Source organism: Scheffersomyces stipitis, chromosome 6 (genome assembly GCF_000209165.1).
Source record: "Scheffersomyces stipitis CBS 6054 chromosome 6, complete sequence".
NCBI classification, from domain to species: Eukaryota; Fungi; Ascomycota; class Pichiomycetes; order Serinales; family Debaryomycetaceae; genus Scheffersomyces; species Scheffersomyces stipitis.
In genome coordinates, this window is record NC_009046.1 from 1,067,840 (window position 1) to 1,086,890 (window position 19,051).

Genomic DNA, 19,051 nt, shown 5'->3' on the forward strand with positions numbered 1-19,051 from the left:
CCTCTGGTGCTGGCCATTATCCACAATACCAGAGTGATTATCACAGTAATTATCAGGACTCTGATAGTAGCAAGCTGCGAAACCCCGAGATTGATCCCGAGGTTACAGGCTATAGTCATGGAGCTGGTGGAGATGAAATTGAAATAGCGAGAGCTTTGATTCAGGCCAACGAAGACGTACAAGACTCTGGACGTCCGGAAGGACGACATCTGCAATCACAGAATGGCGAGAGGAATGACCAGGATGAAGCAAATATGTTCATCAAGGATACAAACGAGTAGAAGAAGTGCAATAAAGATCACGATCTACATATGAACCTACTTCACGATTAGTATTGATTATGAAGTACGGATCAACTGTACTAAATGTATATATAATAGAAATATTATGATGAAGAAGTGGAAGTGTAGTATTGTAATTACGGTGAAGATGCATTTACTATAACATGCCTTTCGTATTGTGAAAATGACATGGCCACTCGTTAAGAAGTACAGCTACTTCAACTATTAATATTAGAAATCAAGTATATTAAGATTTTATAAAGAGTCTAGAGTAAGCTGCCGGTGCTTTCCCCCGAAAGCCCCAGCCATAACCATAGCTCTAATGTATAAATTTTGAATCGTGAAAAGTATAATGGAAGATAAGAATGATGTTTATGATGATGTTTAATATTGTGATCTTTATGATCAATGAAACTGAACAATTCCCCAATTGTAGCAGCAAGCCTAAAAGTCAACACCAACCACCATGGCCAAAAGAGCCATTCTGACAAACAATCCATATCTCATTTGTCTGAAGTAAGCAGCTCTCTGGTCAAAGTCGACTTCTTCACGAATCTCAGAAGTTCTTGGTAATGGATGCATAACAGCCATGTGTTGTTTGGCGTAAGACAAAATCTTGTTGTCAACAATGTAGGTGTCTTTCAATCTCAAGTACTGTTCTCTGTCAGAGAATCTTTCTTCCTGGACTCTGGTACAATACAAGATGTCAGATCTGGCGATTATGTCCTTAGTCAACTCTTCAGATTCAGTTACCCTAATACCACTTTCGATCAAGATGTTCTTAATTGATTCTGGAAGAGCCAACTCCTTAGGTGCGACCAACTGGATTCTCACCTGGTAGTGACGCAACAAGTAGATCAAGGAGTGAACTGGTCTTCCATACTTCAAGTCACCCATGAACGTGACAGTGATACCATTCACAGTACCCAACTCTTCTCTGATAGTGAACAAGTCCAAGAGAGCTTGGGTTGGATGTTCCTTAGAGCCATTACCACCGTTGATAATTGGAACCGGAGAGTACTTAGCAGCGATGTCAGCCGACTCTTCAGATGGATGTCTCAATACAATGGCATCAGCGTAACAAGCCAACGACCTGATTGTATCTTGCAAGGTCTCACCCTTCTTTACGGAAGAAGAACCGGATTCTACAGCTACAACTCTTCCACCCAATCTTTGCATAGCAGCATCGAAAGAAGAAGAAGTTCTGGTACTAGGCTCATAGAACATAGTAGCCAAAACCCTGCCCTTCAAGATGTCCAAGACACCTTGTCTTTCTACAGCCAACCTCATCTCTTGGGCTACTGTGAACAATGAGTGCATGTCAGACCTGGTGAGGTCCTTGACAGACAAAACAGAGTTTCTCAAGAAGGTGTTGTGGTGTCTGATGTAGTTCACCAAAGCGTTACCCTCGCTCAAAGAACCAGCTGGAGGCTGCGAAACCAACTCTTTACCAAACTTTTCGAAATCAGTAGGCAAAGGTTGTGTCTGCAAGTCTTTGATGAGAGATGGACGGCGTAAGTCAGCAGTGAAAGAGGCTCTAGCCTTTCTTGGAACTGGAGATGCTGGAATGTTGGTGATGGAGCTAAATCTGGCTCTGGGTTCGACTTCATTCTTACCTAAAGCTTCGGCCAGAACAGTACCATCCAAACAAACAGTTTCGCCATGCAACAACACTCTGTCAACTGAACCTTGCAACTTCTTGTGTTGGAAAATGGAAGCTACATTCTTTGTAGTAGAAGAAACAAATCTGTCCAAGTCGATTTCAGAAGTGGCATCCTGCTTTGGAATATTGAAAATCTTCACTGGGTTGTTGTGGAAACGTTCAACGATGTCGTCGAGGGTAAGACGACCGTCCTTGACGGCGCTCAAAAGTAATGGAAGAGCTTCGTTGATACCCAAACCTGGAACAACCTTCTTACCAGTAGCCTTAGCGACCAAGTATGGCAATACACCGATGGAGAAACAGTCAACATCAGCGATGTTGTCCCACAAGTAGTCCTGGTCTTCCTTGGTGGGCAAAAATGGAACGTCAAGCTCGTCTCTGGATAAGAACAACGAGTAGACAGCTACATCGCAGGTGACTCTCAATTCCTTACTTTTAGCCATCTTGATCAACTCCAAGTCTTCTCTAGAAGAAACATTGGTAATGTGAATTGATCTGTTATGCAACGAAGCTAACAATAAAACAGAAGCTAAATCAGTAGTCTTAGCGTCACTGATAATTGGCTTGTTTTCTGGCCATGAGGCAAAGTGAGTCGAGATGGCAGATACCTTGGAGTTGGCCAAATCGTTAAATGGCAAGAACAAAGCACCAGCGTTCTGGGCAGCTTCAAGAACCTCGTTTGCGTTGGCATCGTTAGCAGCAATTGAGAACGAGTAGTCGGTGTAGGCAGCAGAACCAGCAAAATCGATGGCTTCAAGCAACGAGTCGAAGTCTGTGACTACTGAACCAGCTAAAGTCTGAGGCAAGAAAGCGTTGAATGTGAAGCCTGCGGCCAAGGATTCCTTAGTGGTGGCTTCGAAGTCATCGAATGAAGTAGCAAACGAGGTGATGTTGACCAAACCTGGCAAAACAGTTGTTCTGTGAGAAGTTTGGGCATCTCTGTTGGAGACTTCAAGTGGAATGTTTCTGGCAATGGCTTCTACCAACAACTTGGCACACTTGACATTAGTTACCAAAGGAACAGAATAGTCCACAGCCATACGACGAGACTCGTAACCCTTAGACATGTACGAGGCTGGACGACGGAATCGGTTGGAAGAAGGCAAGTTGACATACAAGTCAATCAAATTGTTAGCCAAATGCTGAGTCAACGAGTATTCCGACTTTTGGTCTTCAGACTTGCCCAACACTTCCAAATAATGAACAGGGATATTGTGTTCCTTGATGAAATCGGCAGTACCGGCAGTAGCAAAGATCTTGTAGCCCAACTCGTGCAACTTGGCAATGGATGGAAGCAATTCTTGCTTTTCCTTGTACGATCCAATGGAGAACAACACATTGTTCTTAGGTAACTTGAAGCCAGTCGAGATCAACGACTTCAAGTAGGCTTCATATTTGTTTCTACCAAATGTAGCTACTTCACCAGTAGAAGCCATTTCGACACCCAAGACAGGATCTGCACCAGCCAAACGAGAGAACGAGAATTGTGGAACCTTGACAGCACAGTAATCTTCAGGCAACTTTTCTCCGGGGTAAGGAGTAAGTGGTAAGTCCATGATAGCCTTTGTGGCCATTTCAATCAAGTCGGTGCCTACAACCTTAGAAATAAATGGGAAAGAACGCGAGGCTCTGACGTTACACTCGATAACCTTGATATCGTTATCCTTGGCAATAAACTGGATGTTATATGGACCAGTAATGTCAAGAGCTTTACCAATCTTAGCGGTAGCTTCTACGATTCTTCTCACAGTTTCTGGATCCAAATCTTGAGGAGGAACAATCAATGTGGCGTCACCAGAATGGACACCAGCATTTTCGACGTGTTCAGAAACTACGTGCATGATCATCTTACCGTCTCTGGCGACGGCATCCATCTCAATTTCCTTAGCGTTTTCGATGTACTTGGTGATGACAACTGGGTAATCAGGAGAAACATCTACAGCCTGAGTCAAATAAGAAGCCAAATCGTCTCTGGAATAGACGGTATTCATAGCAGCACCAGAAAGAACGTAAGATGGTCTGACCAAAACAGGATAAGTGACCTTTTCGGCGAACTCTTCGGCTTCAGCAATGGAAGTCAATTCCTTCCAGGCTGGTTGATCGACACCAATTTTGTCTAACATTCTAGAGAACTTGTATCTGTTTTCAGCAGAGTCGATCATCTCTGGCGAAGTTCCCAAAATCTTCACGTTTTGACGATGCAATGGTAAAGCAATGTTGTTGGACGTTTGACCACCCATAGAGATAATAACACCATTGGACTGTTCCAATTCGTAGATATCTAACACTCTTTCCAAGTTTATTGTTTCAAAGTACAATCTGTCGGCTTCGTCATAATCAGTAGAAACAGTTTCCGGGTTGTAGTTTATCATAATAGTCTTGTGGCCGTTTTCTCTCAAAGTTCTGATGGCTCTCACAGCACACCAGTCGAACTCGACGGAAGAACCAATTCTGTAGACACCAGAACCAAGAACAATAACACCATGTTCATCGAAGGTGACATCGGAAGAATCAGCATTGTAGGTGATGTACAAGTAGTTGGTGAAGGCAGGGAATTCAGCGGCAACCGTATCGATTTGCTTGACAAAAGGAATCACACCAGCTTCCTTTCTCAATCTTCTGATGGCAACTTCGTTAGAGCTCAAGAACTTTGCGATCTGTCTGTCTTCGAAGCCAAGTTGCTTAGCCTGTCTCAACACGGAGGTAGGCAAGTTTTCCTTGGATACATATGAAGAAATTTTGTTTCCAAACTTGATCAATCCGTCCAACTTGTTCAAGAACCATTTGTCGATCTTGGTCAAGGACCAGACCTTTTCGACAGAGTAGCCATCGGAAAGGGCATTGGCAATAGCAAACAAACGTTGGTCAGAAGGAGTCTGCAACTCGCTGTCGATGTCGATAGACATCAAGGCAGAAGTCTTGTTGAAACCCAAGTTCTGATAATCGGTGGATCTGATAGCCTTCTGAATGGCTTCTTCAAAAGTTCTACCGATCGACATGACTTCACCGACAGACTTCATCGACGACGACAACAACGACGACACTCTGGTGAACTTCTTCAAGTCCCATCTTGGGATCTTGACAACTACGTAATCCAAAGATGGCTCGAAACAAGCACAAGTCTTCTTGGTGACGGAGTTTTTGATCTCGTTAAGAGGAATGTTCAAACCAAGCTTGGCAGCAGTGTAAGCCAATGGGTAACCAGTAGCTTTAGAGGCCAATGCAGACGAACGGGACAATCTGGCGTTGACTTCAATGATACAATATTCCTTGGAGAATGGGTTCAAGGCATACTGGATGTTACACTCACCAACAACACCCAAGTGTCTGATGACGTTGACAGCTGTAGTTCTCAACATATTGTAGTCTTCGTCCGACAACGTTTGAGAAGGAGCTACGACAATAGAGTCACCGGTGTGAATACCCAAAGGATCGAAGTTTTCCATGTTACAAACTGTGATACAGTTGTCGAAAGCATCACGAACGACTTCGTACTCAACCTCCTTCCATCCTTTCATGGATCTTTCTACAAGGACTTGTGGAGAAGTAGCGAAAGCCTTGTTACACAATTCGACCAACTCTTCCTCGTTATCGGCGAAACCAGAACCAAGACCACCCAAAGCGTAGGCAGCTCTGACAATCAATGGGTAGCCGATATTGTTAGCAGCAATCACTGCTTCCGCGACTGTGCTGACAGCTTCAGATTTGGCACATTTTTCGTTGATGTCAGCCATGGCGCTAGCAAACAACTCTCTGTCTTCAGTAGTAATGATGGTATCAATAGGAGTACCAAGAACCTTGACACCGAGATCGGCAAACTCGTCCTTCAAATCGATACCGACAGAAAGAGCAGTCTGACCACCAAAAGTACAGTAGATACCATCGGGTCTTTCGTGCTTAATGACTTTTCTTACAAATTCAGGTGTTACAGGCAAGAAATAGACCTTGTCGGCTAAACCCTTGGAGGTCTGGATTGTAGCGATGTTAGGGTTGATCAAGATAGTGTAAATGCCTTCTTCCTTCAAGGCCTTGATAGCCTGAGAACCAGAGTAGTCAAATTCACCAGCTTGACCAATAGACAAACCACCAGATCCCAACACAAGAACCTTCTTGACATCAACCTTAGGGTGAGCAGCTCTGTTGTCTGCAAGAAGGCCACCTGGGAAGGCTACCTGTTTGTAGACACCGTTCTTGTTGAAGTCGACCACAGAGTTGATAAAGACGTCAAAGAGGAACTCGGTGTCACGAGGACCAGGAGTGGATTCTGGGTGGAATTGAACCGAAAAGAATGGCTTCAGCTCGTGATAAACACCTTCGTTGGAGCCATCATTAGCATTAACGAACAACTCCTTCCAACCAGAAGCTAAGGTGTTTGCATCCACAGCGAAACCGTGATTCTGAGAAGTGATGTAACATCTTCCAGAAATCGTGGAGGTACAGGGGATGTTGTGACCTCTGTTACCGAACTTCAACTTCAAGGTCGAGGCTCCAGTGGCTCTGGCCATAAGCTGGTGGCCCAAACAGATCCCGAAAATTGGAGTCTTTCCTTCGGAAATGACACCCTGTAATCTCTTGACAGTTTCGGTCATAACCGAGGGATCACCTGGACCGTTAGAGATGAACAAACCATCGTATTCTTCAGTGGTGTAGTCGTAGTCCCATGGAACCACCAATAACTCTACACCTCTTCTGACGAAACAACGGATCTGGTTGTACTTCATACCTACATCAACAGCTACGATTCTGATAGGCTTGCCGTTCTTGCCGGTCTTGATGCCAGACTTGGGGGTGTACAACACTGGCTTGTCAGTGGATACTTTGGCTACCAAGTTCTTGACGTTGGGGTCGTCCCACTCAGGAATTTCAAAGTGTTGTTCCCAGTCGGCAGGAGAAGCCAAGATGGTTTCAGACTTGACAGAATCATTGGAAAGAGCTAATCTACCCAAAGTAGATCCCTTATCTCTCAAATTCTTGGTCAAGGCTCTGGTGTCGACACCGTACACAGCGGGAATACCTTCCTTTTGCAACCATTGGCCCAAAGACGACTTGGCCAAGAAGTGGGAGTAGTCCTCAGTATAATGAGCAACAACCAAACCAGCAATGTGGATCTTGCTCGACTCAAAATACTTTGGCAAAGCTGGCAGGTAGTCGTCGTCCAAAAGTTCTCTGTCTGGGACACCGTAGTTACCAACTAAAGGATAGGTGATAACCAAAATCTGGCCCTCATACGAAGGATCAGTGAGAGACTCAGGATAGCCTACCATACCAGTCTGGAAAACAAGTTCACCAGAAGCAGCAACAGGAGCACCAAAGGAGTAACCTTGCAAGGCGATTCCATCGTACGTCTCCAAGGTCATCAACCTGTCACCAGTAGACTCCATTGGAGGAGAAATAGGAGCGGATAATTGAGCAACCATGATTTCTAGACAGGTATTTCTTTAGAGAATGGGGAAGGGAGCACTTCAATTGGGGGAAGATCAAAATACTCGAGAAAAGAAATATCAACTATGGCTAACGGCGTTAGTAGGCTGCTACAAAGTGACTGAAGTGAGAAAGAGTGGCCAGGTGAATGGTGCTCTGACAGAGAGATGGTAAGATCTGGAGAAACTATAATTTTTCAGTCATCGCCCGGATCTGCGATGAGATACGAGTTCCGGCAAAATTGCGAAACCGGGCCATAATAGAATGTGAGAGCTCCAAAAGAACAGTCTGGGAACACTAGTGGAATACTAAGATGAGATGGGATGAAGTGAAAATGGATACGTTCCATGACTTCAACCTTAAGATTGAATTTCTAAATCAAAATTGAAGTATGAACAAAAATTGCAAACGTGAATCACGTCTCAGTAACAGCAACTGGCTTTTGACTAGAGCAATCAGCTATGAACTAAGAGCAACTAGCAGACAATATCACGATCGCAATCCCAACATCCATGTCCTGTCGGCATCACATCCATCGTCGTTCATAGTCTTTAGTATTCTCAGAGAAATCTATCAAAGATCTGGTCATTTCAAACATGTTCTCTTCTCTCTCACACTACAACGCTACAGCGTCTCTTTCTCAACAGTTAACACAGTACATACTCCTTGACTACCACGGATTGGCAATTATACTGGGGAATTGACAACTGTTGAGAAAGAGAAGGAAGAGAAGGAGAAGAACAAAATAAAATAAATAATGAATAACTGATAGATCCGAAAAGTCACGGTACCTTTACCATCCTTTTATACTTTATTTGGTCCCAGGAAAAATTTTTGTGCACCGCGACAACCGGGGGCCGCATCGCCTCGGATATAGTTCATTTCGACTGTCTTAACTACGCAGTCAATATATATTGATCACGTGAAAACTACGTCAATCACCATGCATGCATAGTTAAGCAGATGGTGTTCCTGCAGGTGGTATACCAGAGTCAAACCGGAAGTGGATAAAATTTTTCAGTTGCAAGAGTTTCTACGATGAGGTACAAAAGGCAGTATGAAGAGACGTTGTTGGCGTTGGGGGGAGACAGAGAAGACTCAAAATTGCTCGTAAAATATGTACTTGTGTTGCTTGTCTCGCTTGAGGTTTCCGAGACAAAAATACGGGAGAGAAGGGCATCGTAGAGACTGTACTGGCATTTTGCAAGCCAGCAAAGAGAGGTGTAGAGATTTTTCTTGCCAGTGCAATTGCCAGCTGAAGATGACTTGAATTGAGCAGGTGATATTGTATACGGATTTTCTATTTATTCTTTGGAGATTTGTCTGCTCCAGGCTGACTAGTGAACAAAACTGTAGCATCTGTCCGTATATTAGGTGTGGTGCTCTCAGCCGTGGAGTGCACGGAATTTCCTTATCCAGCTACGAAAAGCGCTGGCTGCGATGAGCTCCACCGCCAAGTAGAGGTAGAGTCCTCTTGTAGATGGATGAAGGAGACTGCACACGTCCACGTCAACCCAACGTCCATGTGGGAATAGGCTTTGAACAAGAGATCCAGGACTAGAGATGGAGATGAGACTAAATGAGATGAGATGAGGTGCGCAGGTAAGTGAGTTTTCCGAGAGGGAGTGAAAAATTCCAGAACACCATCTCTATAGGCACCATATGGGATTACAGAATTCTAGACAGAGCACGGCAGAACTCGAACTAATACTGTCTGATATCTTTGTACCATTTGGCGATCTGGGGCCTTTCTGACGGCTCGTATTTGTCTCGGCACAACTAATTCACTATCCGTCCAGAATGTATATATGTAGGTTTATGAAGGTTTAATAAATGCGAAATAAATTGTTCAAGGCTTTGAACAGTCCTCTTTTTGCTCTGTAGTTTAGACTTGACTTCAGACTTCAGGAGATCTCTTCCTCAGAGACAGGCTCGTGCCACCAATTGTGATCTTGTTGTAAAGCTCTGAGAGCTTGAACAGTCTTGCTGCTCATTTCGTTCACATCACCTAATTTTTCATCTAGTTTCATTTCTTCAGTGCTCCAGTGCATTTACAAAATTACCATTCCGTTTGGCCCGACCAAGAAGAGTAAGCCTATCTATAGAGAGCTCATTCTTTGCTATTCCCGGAAATCAAGCAATCTACTAGTCAAGAATATACTCATAAACCCATAAGCTCATAAAACGTCAGTCGAGACCCTATAAAGGCTGTGCTAGGAGTTGGACATTATCACTAATCACCTAAGTATCTTAAGCATTCAAAATCATACAAGATCAAACCAAACTTCAAGTCTTCGACTGCCATATAGACATAACAAAAGCCAGTTTCGTCATTTTTCGCTAATTCTTGCTATTTCGTTCATTTTCATGCCATGTTAGATACAATAAAGAAATACTATGCTACATATCGACGGAAGAGGTTGGAGTCTGAAGTAGGGCTTCGAGTACGGAACCAGATCCACAGGTTGTCTCTGGTCTTAGGGCCCACTGTCAAGGTGTTAGTGCCGAATTTCCGGGCTGCCCATTATTGCTATATCATTTTCTGGGTCTTTTTCGGGTCTGTGCTAGTATATCCTGTCAGAAATTTGAGATATATCGACGCTCTCTTCTTCACTGGGGGTGCGTCCACACAGGCTGGATTAAACACTGTGGATACCAACACTATTGCTTTGTACCAGCAGATTATTCTCTACATCATTGCTACATTTACGACACCCATTTTCATCCATGGGCTGATGCTTTTTGTGCGATTGTACTTTTTCGAACGACATTTTGATAACATCAAGGAGAAGTCTAAGCTCAACTTCAAGATGAGACGGCAGGCTACAATTGCTGCTCGGACCCAGTCGATGGACGCTACCAGGTTGAACACCTTCACCAACCAAAACTTGGGGTTTGACAAAAGCAAACGCAACAACAATAGAGGTGACAATGTAGATAAAGAGCAAAAGGACAACGGGCTCCATACTGTAGATGTCGAAATGGCGAATAATTCATCACCGCAATCTTCTTCGTCTGTGCCCAAACTGATAGACGCCAGTACTTTTCATGGAGATGTAGAACACATCGATGAGCCCTCCGATTCTGATGAAGAAAGAGGAAGGAGAGCCCCCGACGATATCCGATTGAATGACTTGAATCCGGATTCGCCTCACGATGCCGTTCGTTTTGGCAACTTGCCACAGCCATCAAAGAGAGCCAGATCGAAGGAGTTAGATCCTTCAGACATGTACCGGTCTATTGCGCTTTTGCAGGATAGCCACAATAATAGCACCCGTAATCTTGATGGTGGAAGAAGTGGTAACATCCATTTTGATCAGAATGCTTTACCAGTAGGCAACTCCAGTTCACATAATAATGTAGATGATGATGAGGTTTTGGTGATAAAGTCGCCGAACGAGATCGAAAAAACAGGTGGACGTATTTACACCAAACGCAAACCTAAAAGCCACAGACCAAGTGGCAGCTCCGGGTCCAAACCTTGGAAAAAGGGCAGCAAGTGGTCCAATCGTTTGAGAAAGACGTTTTCCAATTCTGGCCTGTCAAGCACACCCAAAACCAAACGAAGCTATTCCACTGCGCTGGAAGAAATTGTGGACGATGATGCTTCTATTGACTCTGAAAATGAAGTAGTCACTACTGACGTTGCAGATGATGACGATGAAAATGACCATGACTACAACCACAATGACAACAACGATGATGATGACGATGATGAAGAAGCTGTAGATGATGAAGATAGCGTAAATGACGGAGACGTAGAAGACGATGCCAATCCGGAAAGTCCTAGAAAAGAAGGACCTACCACTCATTTTGCGGAGCCTGCCAACGATCCCCGTAGAAAAAGACCCAATTTACTAGATGTTCCTAATGGATCGAGAAAGCACTCATTTGTAAGTTCGCCCACTTACGAAAAGTTTGAGAAGTTCAAAAAGAACATCAAAAAAGGCAAACTCAAACGGATAAAAACGCCTGGAGTCTCACAGACTTCGTCTCGTTTGTTCGGCTACAACTCTAGTATCAATGTAGACGATGATAGTTACGTGGATGAGGACGCATATGACGAAGACGACGAGGAAGCCAGCTATGAAGAAAACGAAATCGGCCCTACTATCACCAAAGTCATGAGTACGAACTACTTGTCTTGGGAACCTACTGTGGGAAGAAACTCTACTTTCATTCATATGACGGAAGCTCAGAAAGAGGAGCTTGGCGGTGTAGAATACCGTGCGGTGAAGCTCTTGATCAAGATTTTGGTACTATACTATATAGGCTTCCATGTTCTTGCAGTCGTCCTTCTTCTTCCCTGGATTCTTATGAGAGAGAGCTACATAGAAGTAGTTCGTACTCAGGGTGTCTCTCCTACCTGGTGGGCGTTCTTCACTGCACTGTCAGCGTTTAATGATTTGGGATTTACCTTAACAGCAGACTCGATGGTGCTGTTTGGTCGTTCCGTGTATGTGATGATTGTTGTTTCTTTCTTTATCGTCATTGGTAATACGGGTTTTCCTGTATTTCTTCGTTTCATAATATGGATCTTGTTCAAGACTGCCAAACCATTGTCGTTGTACAAGGAGTCGTTGGGCTTCTTGTTGGATCACCCCAGACGTTGTTTCACTTTGCTCTTCCCATCAGTGCCTACGTGGTGGCTTTTTATAATTCTTGTGGTTCTCAACGGTGTTGATTTGGTTCTCTTTATCATTTTGGACTTGAACAACAACTATCTTAAGGAGATCCCGGTTGGATACCGTATTGTTGATGGGCTTTTCCAGGCTTTCAGTACCAGAACTGCAGGTTTTGCTGTCGTAGACTTGTCTCAGTTGCACCCTGCCGTTCAAGTTAGTTACATGATCATGATGTATATCTCTGTTTTGCCTTTGGCTATATCTATCAGAAGAACTAACGTTTATGAAGAACAATCTTTGGGTGTTTACTTGAAAGAAGAGAATCACGAAGACGACGAAAAGACTCCACATACATTTATAGGTGCGCATTTGCGAAACCAATTGTCTTTCGACTTGTGGTTCATCTTTTTGGGACTCTTTATTATGTGTATAGCCGAGGGGGGCAAATTGAACAATAATGATATCAGATTCACAGTTTTTTCGATCTTGTTTGAGATCATCAGTGCCTATGGTACAGTTGGTTTGTCGCTTGGGTATACTGGAGTGAATGCTTCACTCTCTTCGCAGTTCTCTGTCATTTCCAAATTGGTCATCGTAGCCATGATGGTTAGAGGAAGACATAGAGGTTTGCCATATACATTGGATAGAGCCATCATGTTGCCAGATGCTGATATGCAGAGACGTGATCACTTGCAAGAAAATCATGCCATCCGTAGACATACTACAATGGAAAGAGAAAACACACTTGGTAGAACAAGCACCTTTGACGTAGGTGGAGGAATTGGTGGAGACAATATCTTGAGAAGAGTGATCACCAGAGAAGGAGGAATTCTTTTCGGTAGAAGAAGATCTTCAGCCTTTGCCATGCCTTCTCGTTCAAGAACAAATGCTTCTATCCATAGCACCAACAGCAGAACTCATCATCAGGAACAGGCTTCGCACAATCAGCGCAGACCACATAATGAACATTTTACAAGTCAACAGCTTCGTACAGACGACGAAAATGTGACACATGATTACCACGCTACGCATACTCATAAACCTTATCCATCCCAGGATGCCAACCAGCCCATAGTTAGTGAAAATCCTCTGTATATCATCACTTCAACTTCTCAGGAAGAACAGGAGTTAGAGGCAATCAGAAACCAAGTCTAGTACATACATTTAATGCATTATTTATTGAAAAGGTGTAGACAGAATCACGAAGATGTAAAGTAGTGAAGACGAGAGTTGGTACTTGACTTTCTATCTAGGCAATGTTTTGCCGACTTCTCAGTGTATATAGCATATCTTCGGAGAAGCTTACGAATATTCAAAATGAAGTTTCTGACTGCTATATCGTAGTCCATTTCCATGGTTTTTTTTTCTCTTCTATCGTTTAATCTATTATACATGCTATGGTAATGTACACTATCCTACAAGTAGTTCTTTCTGTTGGCTGTTCTGATAAACCGCCTCAACTGCCACTCCACGTCAGCATTCTTGTTGTCTGGCAATCCCAATCTGATCTCGTAGAGTCTCATTTCGAATCTTGGACCAATTTCACTCAACTCTACACCATCTTTCGTTTTTACGTATACATGGTGTCTTACAGAAATGTAGTCATCATTGTTGACAAAAGTTATCACTCTGGAGCTGTCCTTCTTCACTCCTGGTGGAAACAAGTGTTTGAGGATTGTTTCTACCCTCTTACCCAAACCTGTAGTGAAGTTCTCAAAGATCAAATGAGGATAAGATTCAGAAACGTTACCTAGCTGTGGTAAATCGTGTCTCAACTTAACGTTATGTAATGTGAAAATGGCAGATGGACCATGTGGAAAATGACTTACGGTAAGCGAAGTTGGTACCCCTCTGTGTTCGTGCAAGATGATTAAGTCCGAAATTTGTACTCTTGAACAAGTCTTCACCAATTCAGGTATGACATAGTTACCTCTGTTCAATTTAAGAGAATTGGGGAACATGAGTTTGACTTCCTTGGAGAATTGGAGCAACTTTACCGAAGGATCTCTGGAAGTAGTAATGATAACTTTTGGATCTGCTATGCCACTGAGTGTACTGTACTCATCGTCAACTTCAGTTTGCTCACTTTCATCATAAATGAAATCTTTTTGCAACTGGTCATCTTCAGCTAAATCCTTAGAAAGCGGTTTTCCCAGAGCAAGAGCAGCCTTTAATTGCTGTCTTTTCTCGGTGAGTGCGGCCTCCTTGAGCTGGAGCGACTTGCGGTAGAGATACTCTCTTCTTTCTCTGGCCTGTTTCCGGATCATGGTGTGATGGACAATGAGTAGCTATTTTTCGCTATCGCAGAGATGAGTTCAATTTTTCTATTTGAATATTAGCCTGTGCGACATTGCGATCTCAGAACTTCGACATTTGCTCAGTGCGACATTCAAAATCAGCGGCACGGATGTTTTGATTTACATGTAGGATATAATTTCTGATCATGTGAGTTGTCACGTGCTATTCTGAGTGACCATAAATGTCGCTGATTTCATTCACCCACTTGGGAAAGTGAAAAAGGAAAAAGAATTTGGATGCAAGAGCCAAGCGTGACTGAGCGAGTCTGGGGGTGTAAAGTGGGGTGCGCAGCGACATTCGCACCGTTGAAAGGTAAACCTGCAATTAGTAATGGGGACCACAATTACGCTTTGGATAATAATCCGTTCCGGAACTGGGGGTAGACAAGAACCGGTATAACCGAATCTATTTCCAATAATTGAACTGCGAATGGCCAGATTATCATGACTTTCACAAGAATGCAATGTGCAGCTTGGCAATTGGCCGCTATCGGTGACAATTGAGGCTCGGCCGTAGGAATCCAATTTATGTTACAAATTGTTAGAAATTGTTAGAGATAATTAGAGATATTTAGAGACTTTTAGAGATTGGAAATGATACCACCGGTGAGAGTTAAACCCGTTGGACGGCTCTGTTTCAACAGGGAACTCGCGATAAGATTCCCAAAAAAATCAGATTAAGTACCACATCTAGCTGGAGGAGAAGATCTCCTCTTGTGAGAGAATTGTGTTGTGCCAAAAAAGCTAAGAATTGTCTTACTTCTTGAGTGGAACCAGAGAAAGTTCTTTTTAAGGAGTGAAAAATTGTGCTAGCCAACAAATGCTGGACTGATAATAATAAATTAATAAAATAGTTTTAATATCAAGTAAAAATAACTCACTGTCACCAGTTAAGTCGATTGGGCTGATCCCTAACGGGGGGTATTGAGCCAATTGGGGAAACTGGAGAAAACGACATTTCGATTTCGTTTCACTGTACGCCTTTCAGGCTTATCGGCTTCTCCTATTCTCTGCCTGTAGTCAAGTGTAGATGAGGCTGTAGAATCCTGTGCCTCTTCTATTGTTCCTCAGTAGCACTGAGAGTGGAATTTAACTATTCTAGAGATTTCTCTGATTGGGTATTTTAGAGAGTCTTCAATTGTTCTGAGGTGGAGTATTTGTCTGATCTGTCCATGGAGATTTTTCTCTGACTTCTGTAGCAGAGTCCAGTTTCTTGTACAGCTTCTGGTAGAGCTTCAAATCTCTTCTTCATTTCGTTTCTCAGTAGCATACAAGATACGGAACTGCCGACATGAACAGATCGTAACTATGAAGTCAGCCTCAAATAGTGTTCTCTTATCGCTCTAATCCTCTCGTAGTTTGTCAACATAGTTTTGTTTTAGTATACACTTGTTATATAATCTAATGTCAGAAAGATAGTTAATAAAACACACGTTTTGGGGCATCTGCCACGAAAATCGTATCAATTTTAGTCGTTACAAACAGCCTCCCTTTTGCAACTGTAATTCTCCGGTTTCTTTTGTGAATAAATCATGCAACAACAAAATAGTACATCTACGGGTACAACTGGAAATAACCCTGAAAAAAATCTCTTTCTACAAAGAGCATGTCACATGGACGAAGTAAAGTATCAGAATGGTGCAGCCTCCGATTATTGGCCATTAATTTCCGTCGTGGTCTGTCTGAGACAGTCCCCGATGGAGGTGGAGATTAGACTTTCGTTATCATTAAATACAGCAGTGGAAGCAAGAGGAGGTATAAACCCACTGGTCAGTGAACTGGCAGAGCTCACAGATTTTCTATTGGCACCGGTCTGTGGCACATGCGACACTGGCCCGTTGTGGGGCGACGTGGTTGTAGGCAGCTTGGAAACGGACTTGATTGGCTTCAGGCTGGTGTAGTCACGGTCATGTTCCGTATCGCGCTCTGGATCTTCGGAATCCGACGACTCAGGCGAAATCAAGAATTTGTTCAAGTTATTAGCGGTCGACGAACTACCAGCTTTCTTGCTGCCTATACGTTTCAATACCTTATCCTTGGAGGACAACTGCGATGACAACTGAGACGAAGTGGATGGGTTTCTATGCTTGGCAAATGAAGGGTTTCTATTAAAGGTAGGGGGAACCGAATTGTACGTGTTGCTGGTAGGTATTATTCCCTGGCTGTATGACGACTTGAAAGAGGGTCTTCTGGCAAACTCGTCGGCATTGATCATGTCAGCAAAGCTATAAAAACTTAACGAAGACTTGGAGGTGCTCAACTTGGTCGGACTAACTGGAGAGTGAATTTGCGTGATGTGCGCCAGAGGCTCAGTGTTAACACTAAGCATGGGGGACGCCATGTGAGACTGGTTATGCATGGAATAGACCGAGTTTTTCCGAGATGGTGAAATTGGTCTACCCAAGGCCATATTCAAGCCAATTACAGAAGAGTTCCGACGATTCGAATAGATCATCTCGACGTCATCCAAATTGGCATCCTTGTCGTTGAGTAAAGAAGTTGTAGCATCCAACGCAGGAGGAATGTAGTCCTCGGGTTTAAATGTAGTGATGGAGTTGTGGGTGTGTGATCTGGATCTTGAGCTTGGGCCCTTTCCAGCCGAGGATGTGCTCGATACTATAGAGTTGCTGTGTTGTCTGTTCAACAACACAGGCTCGAATATACAGCTCTCCTGGACCGACCGCTCGAAGATCTGGCATTCCGGATTGTCTACTAATCCAGCTGGCAATTCATGGTTGAAGTGCACGTGATCTTCATGTTCGTGACCGTGCACAGGAACTGCGGCCAAAGAGCCGGAACCAGCCTGTTTGCCAGAGATCGTGTCGTCAACGGAAGCTACCAGCTTGCTGTCTGGAGCTACGGAGTCGGCGGCGACATTATCTTTGGACTCGGAGGACGAGGATGAGTGGAACGAGAAGAGCAGCAAGCGTTTCTTCGGTTGGGTAGTTGTGGAGGTGGAAGAGGCCATTTTAAGCGGTGATGGAAATTACGTCGAACACGGTAAAGGTGAGTACGACAATCGGACAGAAACGACAAAGGCAGAGACAGCGACAACGACGAGACGAAAGAAGCTATTGGTGGCAGGGGCAGATGACGGGAACGAAATGGAGTGCTATTTCTCGCAGTTCATATATCGCTGTTGGCGGCTTGAGATGAGTTGGAATCAGTTTCTGACAATTTTCACAGTATCAGACAAACAAAATCCAGAGCCAGATTATTATCAGACAGATTGACAGTATTTATAGGCGCAGAGTGCAGCAGGTGTACGAGAGGCAGACACAGCAGTTGCAGCAGCAGGGACAGAGGCAAGATGACCAGGAATTCGTTAGCAATGAAACCAACTAGAAAAGACGATCAAAGTCAGAAAACAAATAATGACCCAAATTTAACTACACTGCCGATTACTGCGATATATAAAAGTTGGAGTTCATGGAGATTTTCCTCACAAACACATCCGTGCGGTGCGGGCACACCGGTCGTGGGCGGCTAAATTGCGATATTGTTGTGAGATAAAAAAAGACGCAGCAAAAGAAAAGCTAAAAGGTAAATGCAAACCTGCAAGTGCGCCTTGAGGGGGGCGACATGCGCGACATTGCTGACACCAGTCCTGACTCAGCAAACGTCCTGACCACCAGAAGTGATCACGACAGCCGAAAATCACCACATCCGACTATACTTACCCAGGCTACCGGGGACAGTCTACAGTCCCCATCGCACCCGGCTTCGCTCTTTTGCGTGTGATCTGGCAGACTTGTCTGTCTAGCAATTCTGCTATGCCTCCTCAATTTCACTCCCCTTTTCTGTCTCCCCATACTTAGATGTACATACATAAATGTACATAAATAGCAAACACATACATAAGCACTTAGGCACATAAACAAAAGTTCCGTGTACATGGTACATATCGCCTGCGCGACATTTCCCGTCTCAGAATTTCATCCGAAACATGTCGCAGAATCCTCCACTTTATCTAAGAGCCTTCTGTAGTCGGGCTTCCTAGCGGTTGCGACCTGCCAAGGGCTTCCAAAAGCGAGCCAAAAAATGACTTGACCGCGCCACGGACGGGGTTTGTTCGGCTGCCTTTCCCAATCGGTTCTGGTGTGTGGCCAGAGGCTGCTCCCACAATCCAAGAATAAAACCAAGAATAAAACAGCCAATTGTCCGTTCGACTTCGGGCAATTTCGCAGTCCAGACCCCCACCTCCTCTGGCCGAGTCCAGCTTCACTTGCCAAATGCCCCAACTGAGATTTGTTGCCGTAGCCATCGGTTCAGGCACGACCTCTGTCTGCGACATTTGGACCTGCGGCCTGTGTGCACTCCCGCACTGTCAATTTAGGAGTAAACCCAGATAAGATAATGAATGATCACTTTGGCGGATCGAGTTTCTGCACTTTTGGGTGTCAAATGAGTGTGGGATATTTTTGTCGGTGACAGCACGTGACGACCATTGAGTCCACTGGCCGTTCAGGTCGTGCTCACACTTAGCTCACATTAGTGCCTGAGCTCTAGATTGAATATGTCTCTCCATGGCGGCCATGTCTAATCAGCACTCTCCACACTGGCCTCCACAATGTCGCCAGCCCACAATTTGTTGGTGCGTTCGATGACGACATTAGCCCCACTGGCGGGTTTGTTTCAGGTTGTGTGCAGGTATGTCGCAGGTGACAAATTGCCCTATCTGGCTTGTCTTTCCTGTCTCAGCTGGAGGAGATGTCGCAGGCAAGTCCGCATACTTAGCACGATTTTGGGGCAAAAGATGGCTAA

The 19,051-nt window shown here is 44.1% G+C and overlaps 4 protein-coding genes across 4 annotated transcripts; 1 reads left to right on the forward strand and 3 right to left on the reverse strand. All coding sequences in view use genetic code 12, as the record gives it.

Moving 5' to 3' along the window:
• Positions 1-354: 354 nt before the first annotated feature.
• URA2 (multifunctional pyrimidine biosynthesis protein (PYR1)) lies at positions 355-8,054 on the reverse strand. Its single transcript, XM_001385864.1, has 2 exons — positions 8,029-8,054; positions 355-7,455 (listed from the first exon to the last, which is right to left on the reverse strand). Exon 2 carries the CDS (start codon positions 7,359-7,361, stop codon positions 726-728), a length of 6,636 nt encoding a protein of 2,211 aa, XP_001385901.2. The 5' UTR covers positions 7,362-7,455; positions 8,029-8,054; the 3' UTR covers positions 355-725.
• A 1,683-nt stretch (positions 8,055-9,737) lies between these two features.
• Positions 9,738-13,145, forward strand: TRK1 (low affinity potassium transporter; the record flags this gene model as incomplete). Its single annotated transcript, XM_001385524.1, has 5 exons — positions 9,738-10,378; positions 10,406-10,653; positions 10,729-12,738; positions 12,769-12,864; positions 13,066-13,145. 5 exons carry the CDS (start codon positions 9,738-9,740, stop codon positions 13,143-13,145), a joined length of 3,075 nt encoding a protein of 1,024 aa, XP_001385561.2.
• A 260-nt stretch (positions 13,146-13,405) lies between these two features.
• PICST_90419 (predicted protein) lies at positions 13,406-14,259 on the reverse strand (the record flags this gene model as incomplete). The annotated part of the gene is made up of 1 exon (XM_001385865.1): positions 13,406-14,259. The coding sequence occupies one exon, from the start codon at positions 14,255-14,257 to the stop codon at positions 13,406-13,408; it is 852 nt and encodes a 283-aa protein (XP_001385902.2).
• A 1,389-nt stretch (positions 14,260-15,648) lies between these two features.
• On the reverse strand, positions 15,649-17,638 carry VHS2 (hypothetical beta-1,6-N-acetylglucosaminyltransferase). The gene has a single exon (XM_001385866.1). It carries the CDS (start codon positions 17,253-17,255, stop codon positions 15,939-15,941), a length of 1,317 nt encoding a protein of 438 aa, XP_001385903.2. The 5' UTR covers positions 17,256-17,638; the 3' UTR covers positions 15,649-15,938.
• Positions 17,639-19,051: the final 1,413 nt, after the last annotated feature.